Here is a 22,801-nt window from a genome sequence, read left to right as displayed (position 1 = left end):
ATAACTAGGAAAATTGAGATGATCATAATTCCCAAGGAATAATTCGAGAAGTAGATAAGAAAGGTCATAAAATCAAATCAGACTCAACTGAGTGCTTAAAAAAAAAAAAAAAAAAACTTTTGTTGCAGGATTCTAAAAATAGCTCCCAATGCTGTCCTTCACCTTCACAATTATTTTAGTCGTCCTTTCTAAATCTGAATGGCACAGAGCAGCAGAATTTATACATTATGTTCATAAGAGAACAGACAGCTCATTAATTCTTGACATTGGTGGGATTTGACTGTTCACTGTCATATGCTCCCTTCTGAAATATATCTGGTCTGCTTTCCTGAGATGATTAAGATGTCTTATTGATAACCCGAGGGATATTAACAACACCAGTACCTTTCTTGTATGAGACAAGGTCACAGCCCTCCCACGGGAGAGTGTGGGCGACACCCACACTAATCATCTCAGGTTCATTCGTTCACAAGTTCATTTATTCAAATATGTGAGACTTCCCTAGGTGTCTAGCAAGAGAAAGTCTTTGCCTTCCAGGAGGAAGACAAATAACAATGAAAATATTACAAAGAAAAGTAAAGCCAAGTAAGAGAACGGAGTGTGTGTTTTGGGGGTGGGTAGAGTGTGTGTGTGTGGGTGATATTTTATCTTATTTTAACAATTTTATTTATGTATTCATGAGAGACACAGAGAGAGAGAGAGGGGCAGAGACATAGGCAGAGGGGGAAGCAGGCTCCCTGTGGGGAGCCTGATGTGGGACTCAATCCCAGGCCCCTGGGATCATGACCTGAGCCAAAGGCAGATGTTCAACCACTGAGTCATCCAAGCACCCCAGGGCGTGGTATCTTAGATCTGGTAGTTAGAGAAGGCGTCTTTGGGGAGGTAGCATTTAAGCGTGGGAACCAGTCATGGAAATAACTATCTGAGGATGAGCTTTAAGGACAAAGTCCTCTTAAGATGGGAGAGGATCCATTGGAGAGCCACCAAAGACTTTAGGGTGACTGAATGCATTGTTGGGAGTGGGAGTAGATCCTAGGAAGCTGGGGAGGGCCTATGGATCATTGGGAAGATTTAGCATTTTATTCACTGCGAAGCAATTGTCCAGAAGTGGCCCTGAGGCCCGGGGAAGATGACCCCTAAAGCTAGTCTGCTCTACCATGCTCTTTCCCATATGCAGATTCACTACAGACTCTTCCAGTCCCTGAGCCCAGCAGTGATCACTTCAGGTCCCAGCAGACTGGAAGCATCTAGGGATTTTAGGGAGAGTCTCCGGGTCCTGGTGTCTATGGCTCACACACGTCTTGCGGTTTTACAATGCGGGTGAGCTGCCCTGGCATCTTAGGTCTATTCGACACATGAGATTTTTAAGGAAAGCCAACTTTATTTCTGCTACACCACCACCTCACATAGCCCTCAACTATTATGTGGGGGTAATTGCTTCTCAATCTCCTCTGCAGACTGTGTGAACAACATGTTCAACTTTCTCCAGCCCTGGAGAACCATGGTGAGTTTTAGAGGAGGTTAGATAACCTGACCAGGCCACATTGCATCTTAGTTCAGGCTGCTATACCAACGTACCGTACACTGGGTGGCTTTCAACCAGGCATTTCTTTATTATAGTTCTAGAAGCTGGAAGTCTGGGATCAGAGTGGCAGCATGGTCGGGTTCTGGTGAGACCCTCTTCTGGGTTGCAGATGGCCAATTTCTCCTCATAGCCTCATGTGGCAGAGAGCAGCAAGCTCTCTAATGACGCTTATAAGGACACTAATCCCATTCACAAGGGCTCCACCCATTACCTCCTCTACTTCTAAGTACTTCCCAAAGTCCATCTCCTAATACCATCATATTGGGGCACAGGGTTTCAACATGGACTTGGAGGGGACGCACATTCAATCCATGACACATGATTATTGAGTGGTGGGGGGATTTAAATTCAGATCCAATTGGTTGGAAAACCTGTTTTTCTTACTATCACACTGGCTAATTCTTCCTGAGTACTTTCATTCATCACAACATTTATTAAACACCTGCTGTGTTTGGAGCTGTACTGGGCACACACTAGGGATGTAGACACAGATGAGAGTTCCTGCCCTCAGGCTTCCTAGAATTGAGGGGGCTCTCCGGAATCTATACTTCATCTCCCAGAATGGAGTGAGATCACACAGATGCCCCCATTCCCCTCTGCCACACACCATTTTGGACTTTCTGAAATGGAAATTTGTCTTATTCTTCTCATTAAAGAAATTTGCCGGCTGCCAAGCAGGTTGTGCCATGCATGAATAGCATCTGTTGACCCATTTGTCATTGGTTGACATCGGTGCCACCTGCTCACACTTGGATTTCACTTTAATTTGGATCCTAAATGGTCACTTTAAAAGATCTTCAGAAAAAAATAAATAAATAAAAGATCTTCAGAGAGTGGGGCTCCTGGGTGGTTCAATGGGTTCAATGTCCAACTCTTGATTTAGGTTCCGATCACGATCTCAGGGTTGTGAGAATGAGCCCCACATCGGTCTCCAGGCTCAGCGAAGAGTCTGCTTGTCCCTCTCCCCCATCTCCTTCTGTCCCTCCCCATTTTCTCTCTTTCTAAAATAAAATCTTAAAAAAAAAGTTTTATGAACATTTTTTTTTTTTTTTTTTTTTATTTAAGAGTCACACACAGAGAGAGAGAGAGAGGCAGAGACACAGGCAGAGGGAGAAGCAGGCTCCATGCACCGGGAGCCCGACGTGGGATTCGATCCCGGGTCTCCAGGATCACGCCCCGGGGCAAAGGCAGGCGCTAAACCGCTGCGCCACCCAGGGATCCCCATTTTTTTTTTCTGAAAAAAATTTCATTAAATTTACAGGTATTATTCAGTGTTAACTTTTATGACTTGGTGGTTTCTTTTACTCAGCGAAGGAAATGGTGTAATAAGTAAAAGCCCTTTAAAGATTTCCGAGCTTTAAATCAGACATTTTAATATTTGGGGATCTCTTTGAGTGACTCTCTCAGTGTTTTATTCCATTAACTGACAATTCTCACTAGATAATGGGTATTTTCTAAATGTAAGCTGCAAAGATATAACTTGTGGGCAAATTCTCCCCACAGGTGGGAAGGCCTAGCCAGCATGATTTGAATACAGGCCGCGGTTAATTGTGCTGAGAAGAGCTGGCCTGAGGGGCTGCTGTCGGGGTGGGGTGTCTCCCCCCATAGTGAGCTCTAAGGGCCAGCCCGCAGCATGGGAACAGGAGAGCCCCTGAGAACAGAGGTCCCGCTTCCCCGGGACAGGTCACAGGTTGTGTCTCCTCTCTGCTTGCTCTGTAGACCGGGGAGGACGCTGCCAATACCCAGACGGAGGGAAGAAAGCGCCGTGGCCTCGCCTCAGTTGGTGCTTGGTGCGAGGCACATACCCCAGCTCCTTCGGGCTGCTGTTAACAGAACACAACAGACAAAAAACGTTTATTGCTCACAGTTCTGGAGGCTGGAGGGTCCAAGATCCAGGCGCCAGCGGGTGCGGTGTCTGATGAGGGTCATAGATGGTCACCTTCTCGCAGCCTACAGGACACGAGCGAGCTCTCTGGGGTCTCCTGTACAGGGCGGTGATCCCGATCACAGGGGCTGCCCCTTGTGATGGTATCACCTCCCACAGGCCCTACCTCCACGTACTATCACATTGGACATGAGGCTTGCACACAGGAGTTTGGCAGGGGTGGGGTGTGCAGAGGGGGCGCACACCGTGGCCCTGGCCCCGCCTGACTCCTTTCCAGGACACCTGAACCAACAGGGAATGCCTTCTGGGATTTGGAAGGCTGGTGAGAGCACCGCTTCTAAACTCAGATCAAAGGCAGCCCGGGTGGCTCAGCGGTTTAGCGCCACCTTCGGCCCAGGGCCTGATCCTGGATCAAGTCCCACATTGGGCTCCCTGCGTGGAGCCTGCTTCCCCTCTGCCTGTGTTTCTGAATGAATGAATGAATCTCTCTCTCTCTTTCTCATGAATGAATGAATGAATGAATGAATAAATAAATAAATAAATAATAAATAAATAAATAAAATCTTTAAAAAAATAAACTCAGATCATAAGAAAAACTGCTGTCTCCAGAAGAGTGCTCCTTCTCTGGTGCTTTTCTTGCACCAACGGGTTCCCTTTTAATCCTTTTATCCACACTTCGTGCTTTCTCCTAATCTTTCCCTGCCTCTGCTTCTTCAGAAACCTCAGTTCCAGCACAGGTCCAGGGACACAGTCCATGCTCACTTGGATTTTGGGCCAGAGAGGTTGCTGAATTTCTTGACGTCATTTCATAGAAAGCGGTATTTAAATCACAAATTATTTCGAGTATTGTGGTAAATTTAAAACACGGCATAAAGGGGTGCCTGGGTGGCACAGTTGGTCACCTATCTGACTCAGGTCATGACCTCATGGTTGTGACATCGAGCTGCACATCGCAGCTTCCACTCATCGGGGACTCTGCTTGAGATGCTCCCTCTCCCTCCCTCCCCCTTGTGTGCACGCACACTCTCTCTGTCAAATAAATAATCTTTTAAAAAAAGGACACTCGGGCAGCCCCGGTGGCTCAGCAGTTAAGCGCCGCCTTCAGCTCAGGAAGTGATCCTGGAGACCCAGGATCGAGTCCCACACTGGGCTCCCTGCAGGGAGCCTGCTTCTCCCTCTGCCTGTGTCTCTGCCTCTCTCTCTCTGTGTGTCTCTCATGGATAAATAAAGAAAATCTTTAAAAAAAATAAATAAAAAATAAAAAAAGGACACTGTAAAAAATATGATGTTCTTTCTCAAATAAATCTCCAAGCACTGGGAACTCTGGAAAAGAGCCAAAATAATATTTTGCTATATTAGATCCAGATAAGGAGGGTCTCGATTTCATACTTTTTTTTTTTAAAGGACTTTATTTATGAGAGACCCAGAGAGAGAGAGAGAGAGAGAGAGAGAGAGGGAGGCAGAGGGAGAAGCAGGCTCCATGCAGGGAGCCTGATGTGGGACTCGATCCTGGGTCTCCAGGATCACATCCTGGGCTGAAGGCGGCGCTAAACCACTGAGCCACCCGAGCCGCCTTATTTCATACTTTTTAGTACTCATCTTCAGGGCTGCTTTTCTCAAGAAGTGTTGAGATACATACTGAAGGTCTTACAGTTTATGGTCCCACAGAGCCAAATAGTGATCTTTGTGTTACACCCTGTATGTTCAAAGTCTCACATGAAAGGTGTATAACAAGCACATCTGCCTTACATCAATGTCCTGGGAAGGCAAGGAGCTATAACCAAATGTGACAGTCAGGGTCCTACTTTGGAATCACAAAATGTTAAAGATGGAAGTGACAAGAACATTCCTACAACCCCTTCATTTATAGATGAGACACCCAGCAAATCATGTGTCCTACCAGAATTACATGCCAGTTTGTCCTCTAATAGATAATTTTCGTTTTTGAGTGACTACTTAGGATCAGACAACTTTCCGATTTAATATCATTTTGTGACACCACTAAATTTAAGATGTTCAGTTCATCCATTAAAAAAAAAGATTTTATTTATTCATTTGAGACAAAGATAGGGTGTGTGTGTGTGTGTGTGTGTGTGTGTGCATGAGCAGGGGCAGAGGCAGAGGGAGACGGAGAAGCAGACTCCCCAGTGACCAGGAAGCCCGATATGGGGCTCGATCCCAACACCCAGAGATCATGACCTGAGCTGAAGGCAGATGCTGTCTGAGCCACCCAGGCACCTCCAATTCATCCATTTTTAAAGAAATTTGAGTTCCCTTGCCAAAAGTTATTATTAACTGAGCTTCAACCAAGAATAACTTAGTGCAAATAATTTGTATTGAATAGATTTAAAATCTGATACAAAATTGATCGGCATGCACCTTCTTCCTTGTATACTTACCTGTGTGGTCTTCCATCCTTGATAATGACTGTTGCTTATTGATAGTGACTATTGCTATAAAGCTCTGTCCTAAACACCTAATATTTCATCTCTGCATTAACCTCAGCCATCTGTGCTAAGCATCTATATCGGAAACAGAAGTTCAGAAGAGTCAGGTGGGGCACCTGGGTGGCTCAGTCAGTTAAGTGTCTGCCTTTAGCTCAGGTCATGATCCTGGGGTCCAAGGATTGGGCCCAGCAGCCAGCTTTCTGTTCAGCAGGGAATCTGCTTCTCCTTCTTCCTCTGCCCCTCCCCCTGCTCATACTCTCTCAAATAATTAAATCTTAAAAAAAAAAAAAAAAAGTGAGGTAACTTGCTTGCAATCCCACACTACACGGCAAAGTCTTTATTCTAACATGTACACTGTGCCGCTTCCAAAGATAGGTGGGCCCCTTCTAGCCCAGGCAGGAGTGCCTCCTGTGCCCTAAGACATGTGTCCTATTGCATCCTGTTCTAAAATAAGGGTGGGGCTGTAGTTTGAGGCCACCACAACTCCCTCTTCTGAACCCCTTAGGGAAGTTTAACTTTGGATCCTGACTACTCTCTTGCAAGGGCATCGCATGACTCCTGGCCTTGGTCTCCTTACACATTTAGCCCAGTGCCTTAGAGCAGAGGGCCGGAGCTCTGAATGAACCCAGGAGCAGCCAGGAGGGGCTCTGACAACTCTAGATCACACAGCCTCACAAAGGACTGACCACCTCTGTCGTACTTGAGGTGGGCATGAGGTTGCTGGAACCCGGTTTTGATGATTTGCTACAAACAGGTACCCGTGTCACTGGGAACATTGTCAAGGGGTGAGGCATACGAATTGCTGAAAGGCACTAGCTTGGCTAAAATGTTGTCACATTCATCAGTTGAGGGAAGCCCACACCTAGGCTTATTATTGGAACATAGAATGTTAGTGGTAAGTTGACATGGTCACTTAAGAATCTGTTCACGAGGCAACGTGGAATCCCACGTGAATCCGTTCCTTCCGATGTCCCAAGTTTTCAGACTTCAAATGCTAGGTCTTTGGAGAGAAGTAATTTTCACAGGGGCGGAGGCCCCCTTTGAATCCACCTGACAGACTCCCATCGCTTCATAGCTACCAGGTGAGTCCCAAGTCCCATTGCAAGCACTTCTGGCCCAGCGCTGCTGGCCGGGGAAAGCAGGAGGAAGGCATGTGGGCAGGAGGCAGGGCTGGGGCTAACCCTGATGAGGTCTAATTACTACCTCCCCCTGCGAGCTCGGAGCCACATTCTACACATTTCATCACTGGGAACACCCAAATTCCACCCTCTTCCCGGTTCACCTTATTTAAAAAAGCAAGCCGTGTCTCTCACCCAACAGCTTGGGGAGATTGTCATCTCACCGTTGTCAGCCACAGGCTCCTGCAGGTGTCCAGAGCTGCAACGCTGTCTCCTAGACTCCCCTCAGCCACCACCTCCTGAAATCTCCACGGCCTGTGAAGGCTTGGAGGAAGCCCCCACCCTCACAGAGATTTCCTCGGCCACCTTGCTAGAAGAGTTGTCTCTTGCGCCCACCTCATGGAACTCACCACAAAGCACCCTGTGAGAGCATCTGTGCGTGTTCGATACCAATCTAACGAAGGCTCCTTTAGGAACTGCAGCCTTATCTCGCAGAGCTCGGCTTCCTCAGTACACTGAGCTCAGCCCTGTGCACCAAGCACTCTCCCAGTGAGCCAGGTTAACATTCGTCAAAGGTCTGGTCAACGCAAGAACCCCAATGGGCAGCAGAGGTGGCAGTAAGCACCGTTTATTCACCAGAGTCCAGATGATCCGAGAAAGGGAACAACTCCTGATAATTGGTTCTCTGCTACCACTACATCGTCAGGTACTGGGTTCCACCCGCTTGTTCCTACAACTCCCACCGCAAAGCCTGAGCCATCTTCCACAACCTTAGGCCACAAACTGGGGCCAGACATCCTACGAAAGCTACAGCAAAAATCGGTCCCAGGGAACTTTCTCCCTTTGGGTGAGTGCCATCCTTATGCTGGAGAAGAGAAAATGAAGCTCATAAAAATGTCAAAGATGACAAAAATGAACTTTAAAGATTTATTTATTTATTCATGAGAGACACAGAAAGGCAGAGACATAGGCAGAGGGAGGAGGCTCCCCGTGGGAGCCTGATGCAGGACTCAATCCCAGGACCCCGGGATCACGACCTGAACCAAAGGCAGGTGCTTCCAGGAGCCCCCCAAAAGGAGCTTTATTAATTTTTAAAAACATTTATTTATTTTAGAGAGAGATTTGGGGGAGGGGCAGAGGGAGAATCTTTTTTAAAAAAAATATTTATTCATTAGAGATGCAGAGAGAGCAGAGACATAAGCAGAGGGAGAAGCAAGCTCCTCACAGGGAGCCCAATGTGGGACTCGATCCCAGGACCCCAAGCTCACAAAGGCAGCTGCTCAACCGCTGAGCCACCCAGTCCTCCCCAAAATGAGCTTTAAATTGGTGTCTAGAATGAGAACTAGTGGCCAACGATGCAATGCTATGAAAGCAGAGAGCAAACAAACTAAGGCAATCATTATCTTGCTCCTATTTTCTCTAATGAGAACAGAGAAACATCTGCTCAGTACCTGAAGTCTAAGAGTGATGTGGGGACAGTGGGAGACACCTGTTTAAAAGTTCACACCGCGCTGTCAAAACTCTATAGAGAAATCATGAGCAACAGAGGACCAGATACTGAGAAGCACTGCCCTATCTTCCTAAGGGGAAATCAAGTAGATTTTGGAAACTCCTGAATGGTGAACTTCATGTAAAATGCTGGCAGCATCTGGAAGTGTTATAGATGATAAACATTCTGACAGGACCCTAACAATTGCTGGTTTCTTTTTTTTTTTTTTAAGATTTTATTTATTTATTCATAGAGACAGAGAAAGAGAGAGGCAGAGGGAGAAGCAGGCTCCATGCAGGGAGCCCGATGCGGGACTCAATCCTGGGTCTCCAGGGTCACACCCCAGGCCGCAGGCAGTGCCAAACTGCTGCGCCACCGGGGTTGCCCCAATTGCTGGTTTCTTTCCAGCTCTTGATTCAACAGAGTGCCACACCAAACTAACTTCCTTTCTTGTTTTTCTTGATAGAGGATTACTACAGCAGCCAAATGAGTAAGTAATAAAACAACAGTTGAGAATTTTAAGAGAATAGTGGGGTGGATGGAACAGAACACAATTTGAAGGTAACAGCTAACAAGAGTTTACTCTGTGCTTGATGTGGATCCAAGGGCTTGTATTTACCTAAAAGTCACACAGGTATAATCCTAACCAGGCAAACAGGTCCCCAAGTTGTGCTGCTTACATTAGGCTACAATACGGCCTACCCATATGCACTGCAAGGCTGCTAAAGAGGGGAAAATGTGAATCCTCCCCTTTCCATACAGGTGGGCCAACTTGCCCTTCAGCTTCCCTGGAAGAGAGAAAAAAGGATGGGAACACATCTTGCCTTGCTTTGTCCTCTTACCCACTTACTTCTCTGAGGGGAGGAGGGAGACTTTCTGGTTGCCAAGATTGGGAGATACAATGAGTATATTTTCTTAGCACAGCAAGTTGTTAGGACAGAATCTGACACCAAGGGGAGCTTATAGTTTACAGTGGGTCAGTTACTGGGCTCATATTCAAAATATTTTAATAACCAGTTCACTACCAGACCAACAAACACCACAAAAACCATTGGTGTGCTAGGGCCAGCCCTAGTAAGTTTGCGTCAATAGGGTTATCAGCTGGGGTAATAAGCACTGTTGTGGTTTCAGCTTCACCAATCCAGTCTTTCCAGTAAGAGATGAACTATTTTGATTTTCATTTATCTGATTTCTAGGTCCTTCTTTTTTTCTTTCTTCTTTTTTTAGGTTCTGTTTTTTCAACATGTTCTGCACTTGGATGGGCAAGGATATGACGACTATCACCACCAAACCCCAGGAGTCCTCTGTACTTTTCAGCCAGCATCCCCAATACTAAATGCAGTTTCACATTTTCAAGGTGATACTGATAAGCTAGAAGGCACTCAAAAGTTAAGATCCAGTCTACACTGGAGACCATGTAGTATAAAGGAGATGGAAGGAACAGTGGCCATTCACATCATGGCTCCACGTGTATATGGTTGGACCTGTAAATCAGACTGGCAGGCAGAGGGGTATGAAATGGCAAAGAAAGTGGTAGAGCTTTTGGATTAAGGTGGGCTCTCATTACTCTAGAGAAGGGGTCAGCAAATTATGGCTACAAGCCTTCTGTTTTGTGAGTAAAGCTTTTTTGGAACACAGCCATGCCCATCCATACACATATGGCTGCTACTGCACTGTACAATGGTGTAGTCCAAAGTTGGGGCATAGACTGTATGGACTGCAAAGCCTATAATATGTACTATCTAGCTCTTTTTTTTTTTTTTAAGATTTTATTTATTCATGACAGAGAGAGAGAGAGAGAGAGAGAGAGAGAGGGAGAAACAGGCTCCATGCAGGGAGCCCGACATGGGACTCGATCCCGGGACCCCAGCATCATGCCCTGGGCTGAAGGCAGCTCCAAACCACTGAGCCACCTGGGCTGCCCCTATCTGGCTCTTTACAGGAAAAATTTGCCAACCTCTGGTCTAGACCTAGGAAAGGAAAGGAACTAACCTGAAGATATGGGGAGGGAGGCCGGAAGGGTGAGAGGAAGAAGGGGTATGTTTAGAGAGCTGGGACACCAGAAAAAGGCAGAGAGAAAACCATTAGGGTGGAACCATCACCATGCCTTACTCTGTGGGGATCCCTCCTCACATGAGTTGAGCTACAGAGTAATCTTGACTGAATTATCTACATTTATTTGGGTGAGTTCCTAGATGAAGAAAGTGGATTTTTCTTCAGTCTGTCCAAACAGGCAGCATATAAACAATGTAAAACGTGAGCACAGGTAATCAAAAACGTTTTAATGATTAATGTTTAGACATTATTTAACAGTGTGGATATATCCAGATGAGCTAAAGCACACTTTGACAGCACACTATTGAATGTTATAGTTTCTGTATTGAAATATGTAAAGACATTTGCAAACTAGTACCTAGGAAGACATACATTTACAAATATACACATTCTAGATTTGATAAGGTAAATGTAAACAGATGCCGTGACTCTCTCCAAACAGAAAACCCACAAGACTAATAAGAGAACCAACTGGCTCCCCTAATATGAATGTGCAAAATTAAAGCATGATAAACTGATATTTACATAAATATCAAACCAACAATTAGTTTATACATTGTCGATGACCTTCTAAGATGTGTCATGAGTGGTTCAATGACTGGTTTTTCTCCCAAGGGAGAAGGTATTCAGAGTAAATTTCAACACTTTAAAATGACACACACAACAGTCCTTATCTGTTTGACCACTGCCTCAAGGGTGACAGACATGATTTTATGATAAGCAGTCTCACTTTTAAATAAGCAGTTCTACACAAATCTTTAGATTCTAGGCAGAAAAAGAAAATTATAGGTCCTATTAGATTTCACCAAGCAAATTATCTCTATCCAATTTCCCAGTTCTCTTAAACTGTAGCTATCTGTTTAATTTTACCTTAAATTTTTTAAAGTCCCTTTTTCCCCCTTTATTCATTTTAATAAGCTAGGCACATTTTACAACAAGTTTGTGTCAAAACAGACAGCAGTACAGAAATCAATCTAAATTTGGACCCTGGCAACCAGTTCCCCATTGCTCATCTATGGGAGGCTATTGAATGTAAATATTCAATTATCTCTTTTGAAAAGTATACATCTTCTCTCTCACGAGTGGAAAAGCAAAAGTGGGCATTATCTCCTGTATAAAAACACTTAGCACTTCAGAAATTTTAAATGTCCTACTCATTCTACATACTTTCTAAAATCTTGAAGACAAAGAATATATATTTAAGGTTTCATCAAGACTGCTTTAGAGCTCCCCCCCCTTTTTACATTATCAATAGTGGCACTCAAAATAAAAAAATAAGATCTGTTAAAAAGTTAAACTGACCTTCCACTAGATTTGAGCCTGCCTGATTTAAAGCCAATATTATAAAACCGAAGGTGCCTTTTCTGATTTCACATGTACAAGTCACTTGAAATTATGTGTCACACACTAGTTTCATAAATCATGGTCTTTGATTTTTCTAAACAGAGCTATTAAAAACGAATAAAAACTTGAAACATATCCTAATTTAAATTAATAAGCTTTGGGGCCCTGCTTTTTAAATTTTAAGGCATGTGTGTTTCTCTACTGTAACAACATTGTACAAATTTACAATCACATGCATGATCTACAGTAAAAAAAAAAGTTTGAATTACAGTGTTTTTAAATTGTGAATCACAATTCAGCACCTATCATGTTATAACTAATAAGGCAACAGCAGTGTTGTATACTACAATAATACGCCCTCCACAGTCTAGCGCAGGGGTCGGTGAGAGCCCAGAAATGTTAAAAATCTTATGCCTACGTGTATAATCTGTATACATTTTCTAGGGGTTTGGAACTGATGAGAGAGGTCCTACATGAATCACACTATTGTAGGCCAGACTAGTTACAGCAGCTGTTAACGAGCATCGGGCACAACTCATACTGTGCTTACAATCAGACGATGGGTTTTGGAGGTTTATCAACTCCTCGGCTTCAATCCTTCCGTTGCTTCCTCGGCTTCACATTGTTTTCCAGGGAAGAAAAGCTGTTTGTGTGTCCGTTCACCGCAGCCACAGACCCATTCTGGTGGTCCTTCAGATGCTCTTTTCTCCGCGAGGCCCCCTTCTTGTTGTAAGTCTGAAACGCATCAGGGCAGATGGGTCACGTGACCGGCTGTTCTGCTGCGGGGTAGGGTTGGGGGGTGCCCACTTCCCTAAGCCTAGCCTTGATTCCCGTTAGGACCCAATGCCACTGGGATGGAAGGTCTGCAGTCCAGCAACTCTGGGAACATTTTTTTGCCATTTGCCATCACTCTTCCTTTTCTGAGGTATAGCCCGAGGTAAGTTCACAGGGGCAAGGGCTGTGATATAAGTGCTATTCTACAGATGAAGTAGGAAATTCAAATTATACTTCAGTTGGCTTTACCCTCTTGCATCTGGAGGGCAGGGGAGGGGGGATTCCATGGCCACATCAGTTTCTCCCACTCTAGTACCTCTCCCATCACTCCCTTCTCTCATCTTCAAAATTTGCTGGTGACTTCAGCAACTGCTTTGGCCTGTATGTACAAAGTGCAGTGTTGCTATAAGCAGTTAAAACAGTGTGATTTTGGTTTTGTCAGGCCCTATCCTTCAACCTCCCTCATGCCTGACAAATGTCCCAAAGTGTGGCATAGATCACCAGCGCGGCTGGACCATGGGCTCACTCGAACACACCACCAAGTCCAAGGGTGTGGGATGAAAGGTGCCGGTGGGCATAAGAAAGGGGAATGTGGCAAGGCCCCCGCGTGGCTGCGCAGCCAACTGGACTTTACTGCCTCCACATCCCTGGCTTCTGCCCTTGCTCCTGACCTCTGGTGCCTGCCCAGAACCAGGCACTGCCCACAGGAGTAGGAGCACACCTCATCCAGGGGAAACTGGGAGTTGCAGAGTGACCAACTGGAGATGATCTGCCCTAATTGGGCCCTTCAGTGAGTAAAATTTACCTTACATCATGCACTGGGGAATGAATGAGCCCCCACATCTGAGCAGTGGATGTGTGAGGAAACTGGGACAAAAGGGCAGATTTCTATCTACAGCTGAGGGCTGTGAGACTGCTAAATGAAATCACCTGTCACGTGTCTGCAGAAGTCTACACACTTTCCTAAAATCTTGAAGACAAAGAATATATATTTAAGGTTTCATCAAGACTGCTTTAGAGCGCCCCCCCCCTTTACATTATCAATAGTGGCACTCAAAATAAAAAAAATAAGATGTTAAAAAGAGCAGATCTGTTAAAAAGTTCGGCAGTAGAGAGCCTGCTGAACAACTCTGCATTCCCACAGGAATCCTCAGCTTCCTTGCCATAGATCTAGAGCTCTGGGGTCTGGGACAGATTTCAGTACCTTCTCTGTTGGCGGTGGTCCCCCTCCCAAAGGTAGGGACTGCCTTGTCACTGGGACTAAATTAGAGCCCACTGCCTGGCACACAGGCACAGAGGTTCTACACATCGTCCTCCTTAAATGAATAGATGAGGGCTTCTGCTGGAATGATCTCAAGTCCCACCCAACTGCCACAGATAGGTAAGACTCACCTGAATATAGAAGTTTGTGAAGAGAGCAATCAGAGAGATCATGTATCCAATCTGGAAGTACAGCCACCCAAGGGGGAACGAACATGGCCAGATGACCCCACAGCTGGTCTGGATGATTGTCAGCACAAACTGAAGCTGGTGGGAGAGAAGGGACACAGCTGAGCAGCGCAGCCACCGCCCAAGGACAAGGTGCCACACCAGATGGGCTCTCCAGCCAGCATGCTGAGTGTGCGATCAGACACTTACAGGCCTTTCTGTAGGTGAAGCCACTCCATAAACACCAAGCATGCATTTTATGCATAAATTGCTCCTGAATTGCTATTTATGTGTCATGGTCAAATGTTTCTTATCCCCTTCTCACTACTTAAATTACCTTTAAAATTCAGACACTAACACTACCATATACTGTATACATGAAAATTGCTAAAAGCAGATCTTAGAAGTTTTTGTCACAAGAAAAACAACTGTAGCTATGTAGAATGACTTCGGATGTTAACTGAACTTACCAAGTCATGTCACAATACATACATATACCCGATCATTACAGATCATTACACCAGATACTTCATACAATGTTACAGGTCTAGTACAGCTCAGTGAAATTGGGGAACAGAGGAAAACGAATCTCCCCAACACACAAGCTTTAGGGAGTCCATATAGAGATGCAAGGCATTTTTTTGTTTGCTTTACATCTTTAAAAGAGAAAGGAAGGGTGTGGGGTGTATGTTTAAAAGAAAACCAGTGATGCTGCTATGGGATGTGCAATTCCACTGGCCACTTTTCCTAGTCCTCTTTTTTATAAAGATTTATTTGAGAGAGAGAGAGGGAGGGAGAAAACAGGAGGAGGGGCAGAAGGAGAGGGACAGAGTCTTTAAGCAGACTCTCCACTGAGCATGGAGCCCAACCCAGAGCTTGATCCCATGACCTTGAGATCATGACCTGAGCTGCAACTAAGAGCCAGATGCTCAGTGGACTAAACCACTCAGGTGCCCCAACTTTTCCTATTTCTCATTCATGTACTCTTGGTTTGAAGAAGGCTGGTCAACAGATTTAAACTTCTATCAAGGGATCCCTGGGTGGCGCAGCGGGTTAGCGCCTGCCTTTGGCCCAGGGCGTGATCCTGGAGACCCGGGATCGAATCCCACGTCGGGCTCCCGGTGCATGGAGCCGGCTTCTCCCTCTGCCTGTGTCTCTGCCTCTCTCTCTCTCTCTCTCTCTCTCTCTCTCTCTCTGACTATCATAAATAAATTAAAAAAAAAAAACTATCAAGATATAATGCTTAAGTCCAGGTGATTTCTGATGAATACTTTTTTTTTTTAATGAATAAGTCTTGAAAAGCAGGTGAAAACACTTGGAGAAATAGGGGAAAAGTGTTAAAATGAGGTGTGGCTACTGAGAGGGGAGTCTTCAAGAGGAATAACAACAGTAGGGGGCAGGGTTCTGCCCACAGAATTTCTGGCCCAGCTCCCAGGGTTTCCATGCAGGCCTGTTTGGCTTTTTTTCCTTCTCTTTTTTAAGGTACATATTCAGGCTAAGAAATAACTAGGAGTGATGCTTAAAATGAATCTAGGAAAACTAGGTGCAATCTTCTACCTCAAAGGGCAGAGCTTAATAGGGAACCAACTTTCCCAGTCTGTTCTTTTAAATTTTGCTTTTACAGGGCTGTGGCTGTGTGGTATAAATTGATCTCTGCATCACTTCTCAAGTGTAACAAGAAGGTTAAGAACAATTATCCTTCCTCACAGGTGGGTGAAAAAATTAACAAGGACTAGAGAGCAGCTGGCAAAGAGGTGATAATGAAATGTCAAACACATAAGTAGCTCAGACGATCTTCTCAGATGTTTTTTTTCCAGATTGTTATTTTTAAATATTGAAAAACCACAACTGACTTGGAAAGACTGGCATCAGCTTGGTTTCTTTAGAAAAATGTGTGATAAGGCAAGGCTAGGGTGGGCTAAGGCTTTAGTGTTTAAACCCCTCAGTCAGCTAAGCTTTGGTGACTGCCTCAGTGTCCTCATCCATGAAGTGGGGATCACTTCAGGCTACTGGAATGGTCCACATAAAACTGCTTACTTAGCATGAGTGCTGACACATTATACACTCAACAAATGTGAGTGTTTAACATTAGTAGTACTAATGTTAATATTCAGTTCACGAAAAAAAAATCACAAGGGGAGAGAAACAGGCCTCTATCATATACTGACAACTCTGGGAAGCTTCAGAAAGGATGGTAGGACATAATCACCAAATGCCAACAGCTGCTAGGTGGCCCTGGCATGGTAAACCTCAGGAAGGAGGCAGTCACCTAAAGCACAGTGGGTGCCATTCTCGCCAACAGATGCTTTACTACATGGGTGCCAAGAGGTCACCTGCACCTATCCTGCTATATGGTTCTCATTGCCCAACAGCTATAAGCACGCAGGACTCCTGCTATCCCACAAGTCCTTCTAGAATTCCTGGGAACACCGGAGGCAGTGGTCACTTCGTATTCTGGATAATTTGGAAACACACATATGTACACAATGCTTTGTGCAAAACCTAAGGACAAAGGACTGAACCTGAAGTCAAGAAATTAGATTCTAGTCCTTATATTCTACAACCTAACTAGCTGTGTGCCCACAGGCATGGTTTCCTCAAGTAAAATTAAAATGCTCTGCTCTGTCCACTTCAAGGAGTTTAACTGGATCAAAAAAAGAGAGGGTGGGAAAGGCACATAGCAGATCCTATTAAATAGTAATAAAGCCAGGAAGAGCCGTCCACCAGGCAGCAAGTCCTGGGGAAAGAGGCCGAGGTACTTACCAGTTGCCCCTGAGTGATATACTTCTTCCACCAGAGGTATGGACGCATGGAAGGGACAGATGACAGGCCATAGTACGAGTACATCAGGACATGGATGAAGCTATTAAGTGTGGCACCAAAATAAGCTGCGAATCAGAGGGGATATGGGAAAGGAAACGGATCAGTGCTTTATACATAACAAGTTAAAGAAAAAAAAAACATTCCTTTCAGATCTGAGAAAAAGATGCATTTAAAAAGGGGCTGGCAAACATGGTAGCAGCAAGCACCGCATGGATCTATACTCAGAATTCCGTTTCCAGTGGGCAGGCAGCTGCTGGGATGCTTTACAGCCAGGGTCAGCTGGAGCTGCCAGGCAGACATCTAGCGCAAGAGACAGAAGGCCACCCCCTCTCGCCTGGGCTCTGGCACCTAATGGCTTTGTCACCAGACCCCATCAACTTCCAGTGCTAGCTGCTTTTCTTTTTTTTCTTTTTTTTTTTTTTAATTTTAAGATCTTATTTATTTATTCATGAGAGACACAGAGACAGAGGTAGACACATGACAGACACAGGCAGAGGGAGAAGCAGGCTCCACGCAGGGAGCCTGATGTGGTACTCGATCCCAGGACCCCAGGATCATGACCTGAGCCAAAGGCAGAGCTCAACCACTAAACCACCCAGGTGCCCCACTAGCTGTTTTTCTTTACATGGCCAAGTGCTTCAGGCTGCTGTGCTGAAGGCCTGGGGGAGACAGCTAATGGGCAGTACGTTCAAAGTTGGCTGGCTAACACATCTGCTGAAGTTTGAAGAGGCCTTGGAAGTTGCCTCCTTGTTACTTCCTGGGACTGCAGTACTGAGGCCATATTATTTTTTTTCAACAGTACAATCCAGAGTCCAGTTCCTTAGAGATAAAAAGATTCCTCTTTTATCACATGCTTTTAATTTCCAGTAGAACCACCAGTTCTTTTTTTAGACTTTCCGTCCTCCTCCCCCACAGCGGGCAATCCAGTAGGGCTGTCCAACTTTCCCACATGCAGTCAGAGGTATACAAGACTGGGGTCAGGGGAGTGTCTACTCCTGACTAGGACAGTGACTGTGTGATCTTGGACAAGTCACATCTAGTTTCTGGTTGTTTTTTTTGGGCATTGGGGCTAGTTAAAATCTGCCACCCTGTGAGTTCTTTGAAAATGTACTCTTCAAATGTAATGAAACACTGTTTCTATTAGAAAGTTAAGTCAGATCATCAGAAGCCTGAGCTGCGATGGTGGGGGGAAAAAAACCCCACAAGAGGAGGGCCTAGAACCTGAGCTCTACCAAACCTTCTACTATCTCAATTTCCTCCCAAACCAGAGGGAGCTGGGTTTGGCAAGTTACCTTCCTAGTTCTAAAATCCCATGACTATGTGAGTCTTGGTGGGCCAGGTTAATCCAGGGCAGTGCCATTTTAGGAAAAAAACATGTGAATAGACCCAAAGGTCCTCAAATTTGTCAGAGTGCTGGATGGCAGAAATTTTGATCAGGATATTTGTTAGAACTTCTCAAACTAGGGCAGCCCCGGTGGCCCAGTGGTTTAGTGCCACCTTCGGCCTAGGGTGTGATCTTGGAGACCCGGGATCGAGTCCCACGTCAGACTCCCTTCATGGAGCCTGCTTCTCCCCCTGCCTGTGTCTCTGCCTCTCTCTCTCTCTCTCTCTCTCTCTGTCTGCATGAATAAATAAAAGTGTTTTTTTTTTTTTTTTTTTAAAAAGAACTTCTCAAACTAAACCTAAAAGAGACAACTTAATCTCCAAAAATTGTAAGAGACTTCAGACCATAAGCTTTCTAAAAACAACAGACATCCATCTTTGGAAATTTACTTCATATTTCAGCACTTGCCACTGAAGATGCCCTGCTAACCGTGCTTCATGGGAGGCTCATTATATTAGCACAGGTGCAGAATTCCTTCCGTGCTATTCAGCTAAAGCTATATTTCATCATTAGTCTTGTGCCCTGGGACTCCCTCAATGGTGTGGTTCCAGCTTTCTGGCCTGCCCCTACTAGTCAAACATCTTCCAAATTGTAGAAAAACAAGGGCTAGAAATAAACTGGAACAGTGTCTTCTGTCCCTATTTCCTAATATGCCCCAGTCTGGGAATTTGGTATTTCCCTCACCTTGCCAAGTCAGCTAGAAAAAGGTTTTTGTCAGCTTACTGAGTGCGGAGGCCACACAAACTATCGTTAAAGCCAACTCGGACACAAAGTTAAAATGTTTGACCTAGAAATCCACAGAAACAGTACCTAGTCTCTAAAAGCCTTGGTTTCAACTTAGCCTTTCTGCACACACCTATTCCCATCACCGCCCACCCCTCGTGCCCTGTGTTAGACTTACAGTGGCCGCAAGGGACCCAGTTCATCACAAACCACCAGATGTTCAGCATGGAGGCATGGTGGTAGACATGCAGGACTGTGATCTGGTGGTTGTTCTTCCGTAAGATGAAGAAGAAGGTGTCCATGAATTCAATGAGCTTGGAGAAATAGTACCACCAGAGGACACGGATAATCTAAAGGGAAGAGATCACCAATGTTTCTCTGGAATATTACCCCTGACATGTTTTACTAGCCATCTCAGAATCCCAGGTTCACCTCACTGACCCCTAAAATCCTTCTGCAGCTGGGAGCTCTGGTCATTCTCAGAGTGTCTCTAAGAATACTCCAGTATTCTTTGGGGGGATAGTCGGGGCAGTTTGGAATGACAAGAGGGAAAATTTTAAAAGAAGCACTGACATCCTTCAAGACTAACAAAAACAGGAGGATCAAAGTTCCAAAAACCCTAAAGCCTGCCTATTCCCTCTGGAAGAAGCTGCAGAGCCATCGGAACAGAAAAGCCTGAGAGGCACTTCTGATTTCAGTGACTGGTGTGGGGGCAGGTGACAGGATAGGAGGCAAAGAAGAAAAGGAGTGAGAACTTTCCATGTCCAGTCCCTGCCCAGTTAAATACGTCAAACAGCTCTAAGGAAATGACTGCCCATCTGACCTTAAAGCAGCAGCCTTTTATTTAAAACAAAACACTCAGAGTGGAAGTCAGAATCTAAAAGACCACTCTCAGAGATCACTGTGAGGAATGATTACAGCATTCAGAGATGTTTATTCTTATGATCCTGTTTATATAAATGCTGACAGAGGTATGCATTTTTTTTCCTGGCAATTAAAAAAAATTTTTTTTTAAGATTTTATTTTTTAAGTAACCTCTACACCCAATGTGGGGCTCAACTCACAACCCCAAGAGCAAGAGTCGCATGCTCCTCAACTGAGCCAGCCAGTGTCTTTTTCTGGAAACTGTGAATAGGACTTACTTTACTAAACGAAACTTTTGTTTTCATCTTATACCTCTCATGTTGTTCAAATTTTCGTACTATGTGGGCATGTTTTTTAAAAAATTCTTTAAAAAATTTCAACAACAATTACCTTGGGCAGTGAGGACATGAACCATTTTGTGTTTTGTATAATTAAAAAAAGAAAACTTTTTGAAAAAGAGAGAGACTGTACCTTCATATCTGCTTCTCCTGCGCTGCGTGTACCTTGACAGAAGAAGTTGTACCTGCCTTCCCATACTCCCGTCACTAACTAAAAAATAAAGGAAAAAACCAATTACCAATATACCAGAACTATGTAAAGACCTATTTAATTAAACTTCATTGGTTTCAGAATCACGACAATTGACCTCAGGCTGGCTGTGGCCAAGTTTAGTCTTAGCTCCTCAGCAAAAATCACAATGATAGGGAATGTGAATACCGGGAAGCCTCTATTTCACAGGGGATGGACCGGGAATCACTCCAGGGTGCTCCCTTACCAAGCTGCTCTCTCCAGAATTCTCAATTCCCTAGACTATTTCAAGGCCTTGACCAACCTGATGGCAGGCTTTGGGTCCCGTCCTGGCGAGCAGCCTGAGGGGAGATCACACCTTCACCTTTAGCCCTTCTCAAACTTGAGCGTGGTACACCAGAATCCCCTCAAGGGCATGTAAAAATGGGATTGACGCGGGAGGCGGAGGGGGTGTTTCTGATCCAGGAGGCCTGGGGTGGGGTCCAAGAATTCATATTTCTAACAAGTTTCCAGGTGATCCTGATGCTGCTGGTCCAGAGTCCACCAAGAACCACTACTGTAAAATCTAGGGTAGTTTAGTCAGCCTCGCCTTCAGTATCTCCTGTTGCCATGTCATCGGCTGGGTCCAGGAAGCGGCGCTCTGTAGCGTCACAGAAAGGACCTGAGAATCAGGCTAAATGCAAGCTCTACATTACAGACCTACAGTATCATCAGCTCTCTACGCGGGCCTCAATTTCCTCATTTGTACACAGTGAGGACCCCTGGCCTAGATGAGATGTAAGGACACACTGTAACTGTCCAAAGAGAAGGTTTAATTTGAACACCTAATCAGGTGATATTCCTGAGGTGCTATTCCTTGTCCATGTAAACCACAGCTTCCTGCTTCTTCCCAAAGCCTACAGCGATCCTGAATTCTCCCAGTGACTTTCTCTCTGGGGGCCAGTTGGGACTCTACAGATGGGGAAAAATCTGAGGTGGCCAGCCTGGTCTGCCTGATCTCAGCTAGTACCCAACATAAAAAACTGGCCCTGGATCTCAAAGTGTGTTCCCCAGTCCAGCTGCATCAACATCACATGGGAACTTCTAAGACCTGGAAATTCTTGAGATTGCCCTAGAATCAAAACTCTGAGGGTAGACCATCGAGGGAGGGCCTCAGAATCATGATCACAGACCCTTTGAGAACTGAATATGGCAGTTTACAAAGTGTGGTTCCCAACCCAGCAGCATCAGTATCACCTAGGAATTTGTTAGAAACAAAATCTCAAGCCCTACTTTAGACCTTCTGAATCCAAAATTTCTGGGTGGGAAGCCCAGCTGTGTGGCAAAAGGCTGTTTTATAGGTGACTCTGCTGCAGCTAAAGTTTGCAGATAGAAAGGAGAGAAAATGAGTGGGAAATATCAGTGAGGGAGACAGCATGAGACTCCTAACTCTGGGAAACAAACAAGGGGAGGTGGGCGGGGGGATGGGGTGACTGGGTGACAGGCACTGAGGGGGGGCACTTGATGGGACAAGTACTGGTGATATGCTATATGTTGGCAAATAGAACTCCAATAAAGAAATATACAAAAAAATAAACTAAAAAAAAACCTGCCAAAACAAAAATAACGAAGTTTGCAAACCACTGGCTGAAAGCTGTGGTTCCCACTCTAGTTGCCTAACAGGATCACCTGGGGAGCTTCTAAAACCGGCTAACACCTGGTCTCACTCCATCATGAAACCAAAATCTTGAAGGGCCTTTTACAAAGCTCTTCAAGTACTTCCAACCTGCAAGTAGGAGTGGAAACCACAAGTTGCATGCTGGGTAAGCAAGGGAGGGATGACAAGGGCCCGAACAAACGGTTAAACTTCCAGCTGGTCTGACTTCAGAAATGCCAGCAGTGGGTGTGGCCAGTGTACTCTCACTGAACGCCCTTCTCAGAAACTGCTTTTTCTTCTATTAACTTCCTTTCTGTGGTTTGCCTGCCTTTTGGCTTTGTCATCTTCTATACATAAAAAAAGTATTAAGCGTTAACATGGTTTTCAAGGCCAAAGACCAGCAGAGAGAGGGGTTTGGAGTACACATGAGGGAGGCATCGTGATGAGAGTCTGAGTTAGGAAGCAGAAGGCTGGGCTGGGGTCAGTTAGGCTGGCATACACTGCAGCCCGAGACCTGAGGGGAGCCTGCTAACTTCCTCAGGGCCTGGGTGTTTTTATGTAAAAGGATGAGGTTGGTCTACATTACCTCTAAAGGTTCTGTTCTAATCTTCTACAATTTCTATATTAAGACTTTTAAAAAAATAGACCACACACAAATGATGCTATATTTCACTATCTTTGAAAGACCAACATCCACAAGGTAAGTTATTAGAACATA

At 45.1% G+C, this 22,801-nt stretch overlaps 1 protein-coding gene and 3 long non-coding RNA genes across 6 annotated transcripts in view; 2 read left to right on the top strand and 2 right to left on the bottom strand.

The window, feature by feature from the left end:
• The first annotated feature begins 711 nt into the window (after positions 1 to 711).
• On the top strand, positions 712 to 2,978 carry LOC140636858 (uncharacterized). Its single transcript, XR_012034087.1, has 3 exons — positions 712 to 1,320; positions 1,458 to 1,504; positions 2,651 to 2,978. It is a non-coding gene; the product is annotated as an uncharacterized lncRNA (long non-coding RNA).
• LOC140636857 (uncharacterized) lies at positions 2,925 to 6,668 on the bottom strand. Its single transcript, XR_012034086.1, has 2 exons — positions 5,870 to 6,668; positions 2,925 to 3,408 (listed from the first exon to the last, which is right to left on the bottom strand). It is a non-coding gene; the product is annotated as an uncharacterized lncRNA (long non-coding RNA).
• A 177-nt stretch (positions 6,669 to 6,845) lies between these two features.
• LOC140636856 (uncharacterized) lies at positions 6,846 to 14,410 on the top strand. The gene is made up of 3 exons (XR_012034085.1): positions 6,846 to 6,999; positions 9,752 to 12,860; positions 13,140 to 14,410. It is a non-coding gene; the product is annotated as an uncharacterized lncRNA (long non-coding RNA).
• Positions 10,786 to 22,801, bottom strand: part of ELOVL5 (ELOVL fatty acid elongase 5) — a 75,050-nt gene continuing 63,034 nt past the window's right edge. For 2 of the 3 annotated variants that reach the window (XM_072832633.1, XM_072832634.1), the window contains 5 exons: positions 20,391 to 20,468; positions 19,234 to 19,405; positions 16,889 to 17,013; positions 14,090 to 14,224; positions 10,786 to 12,658 (listed from right to left, as the gene is read on the bottom strand). In XM_072832633.1, the coding sequence (XP_072688734.1) occupies positions 12,515 to 12,658; positions 14,090 to 14,224; positions 16,889 to 17,013; positions 19,234 to 19,405; positions 20,391 to 20,468 (654 nt within the window). In that variant the 3' untranslated portion in view covers positions 10,786 to 12,514. The remainder of the gene's footprint in view (positions 12,659 to 14,089; positions 14,225 to 16,888; positions 17,014 to 19,233; positions 19,406 to 20,390; positions 20,469 to 22,801) is intronic. The other variant, XM_072832635.1, reaches the window with a different exon arrangement.

Source organism: Canis lupus, chromosome 7 (assembly GCF_048164855.1).
Source record: "Canis lupus baileyi chromosome 7, mCanLup2.hap1, whole genome shotgun sequence".
In the NCBI taxonomy this organism is placed as follows: Eukaryota; Metazoa; Chordata; class Mammalia; order Carnivora; family Canidae; genus Canis; species Canis lupus.
The sequence above is the reverse complement of the archived record's forward strand: the minus strand, read 5'-3'. Positions and strand labels throughout refer to the sequence as shown.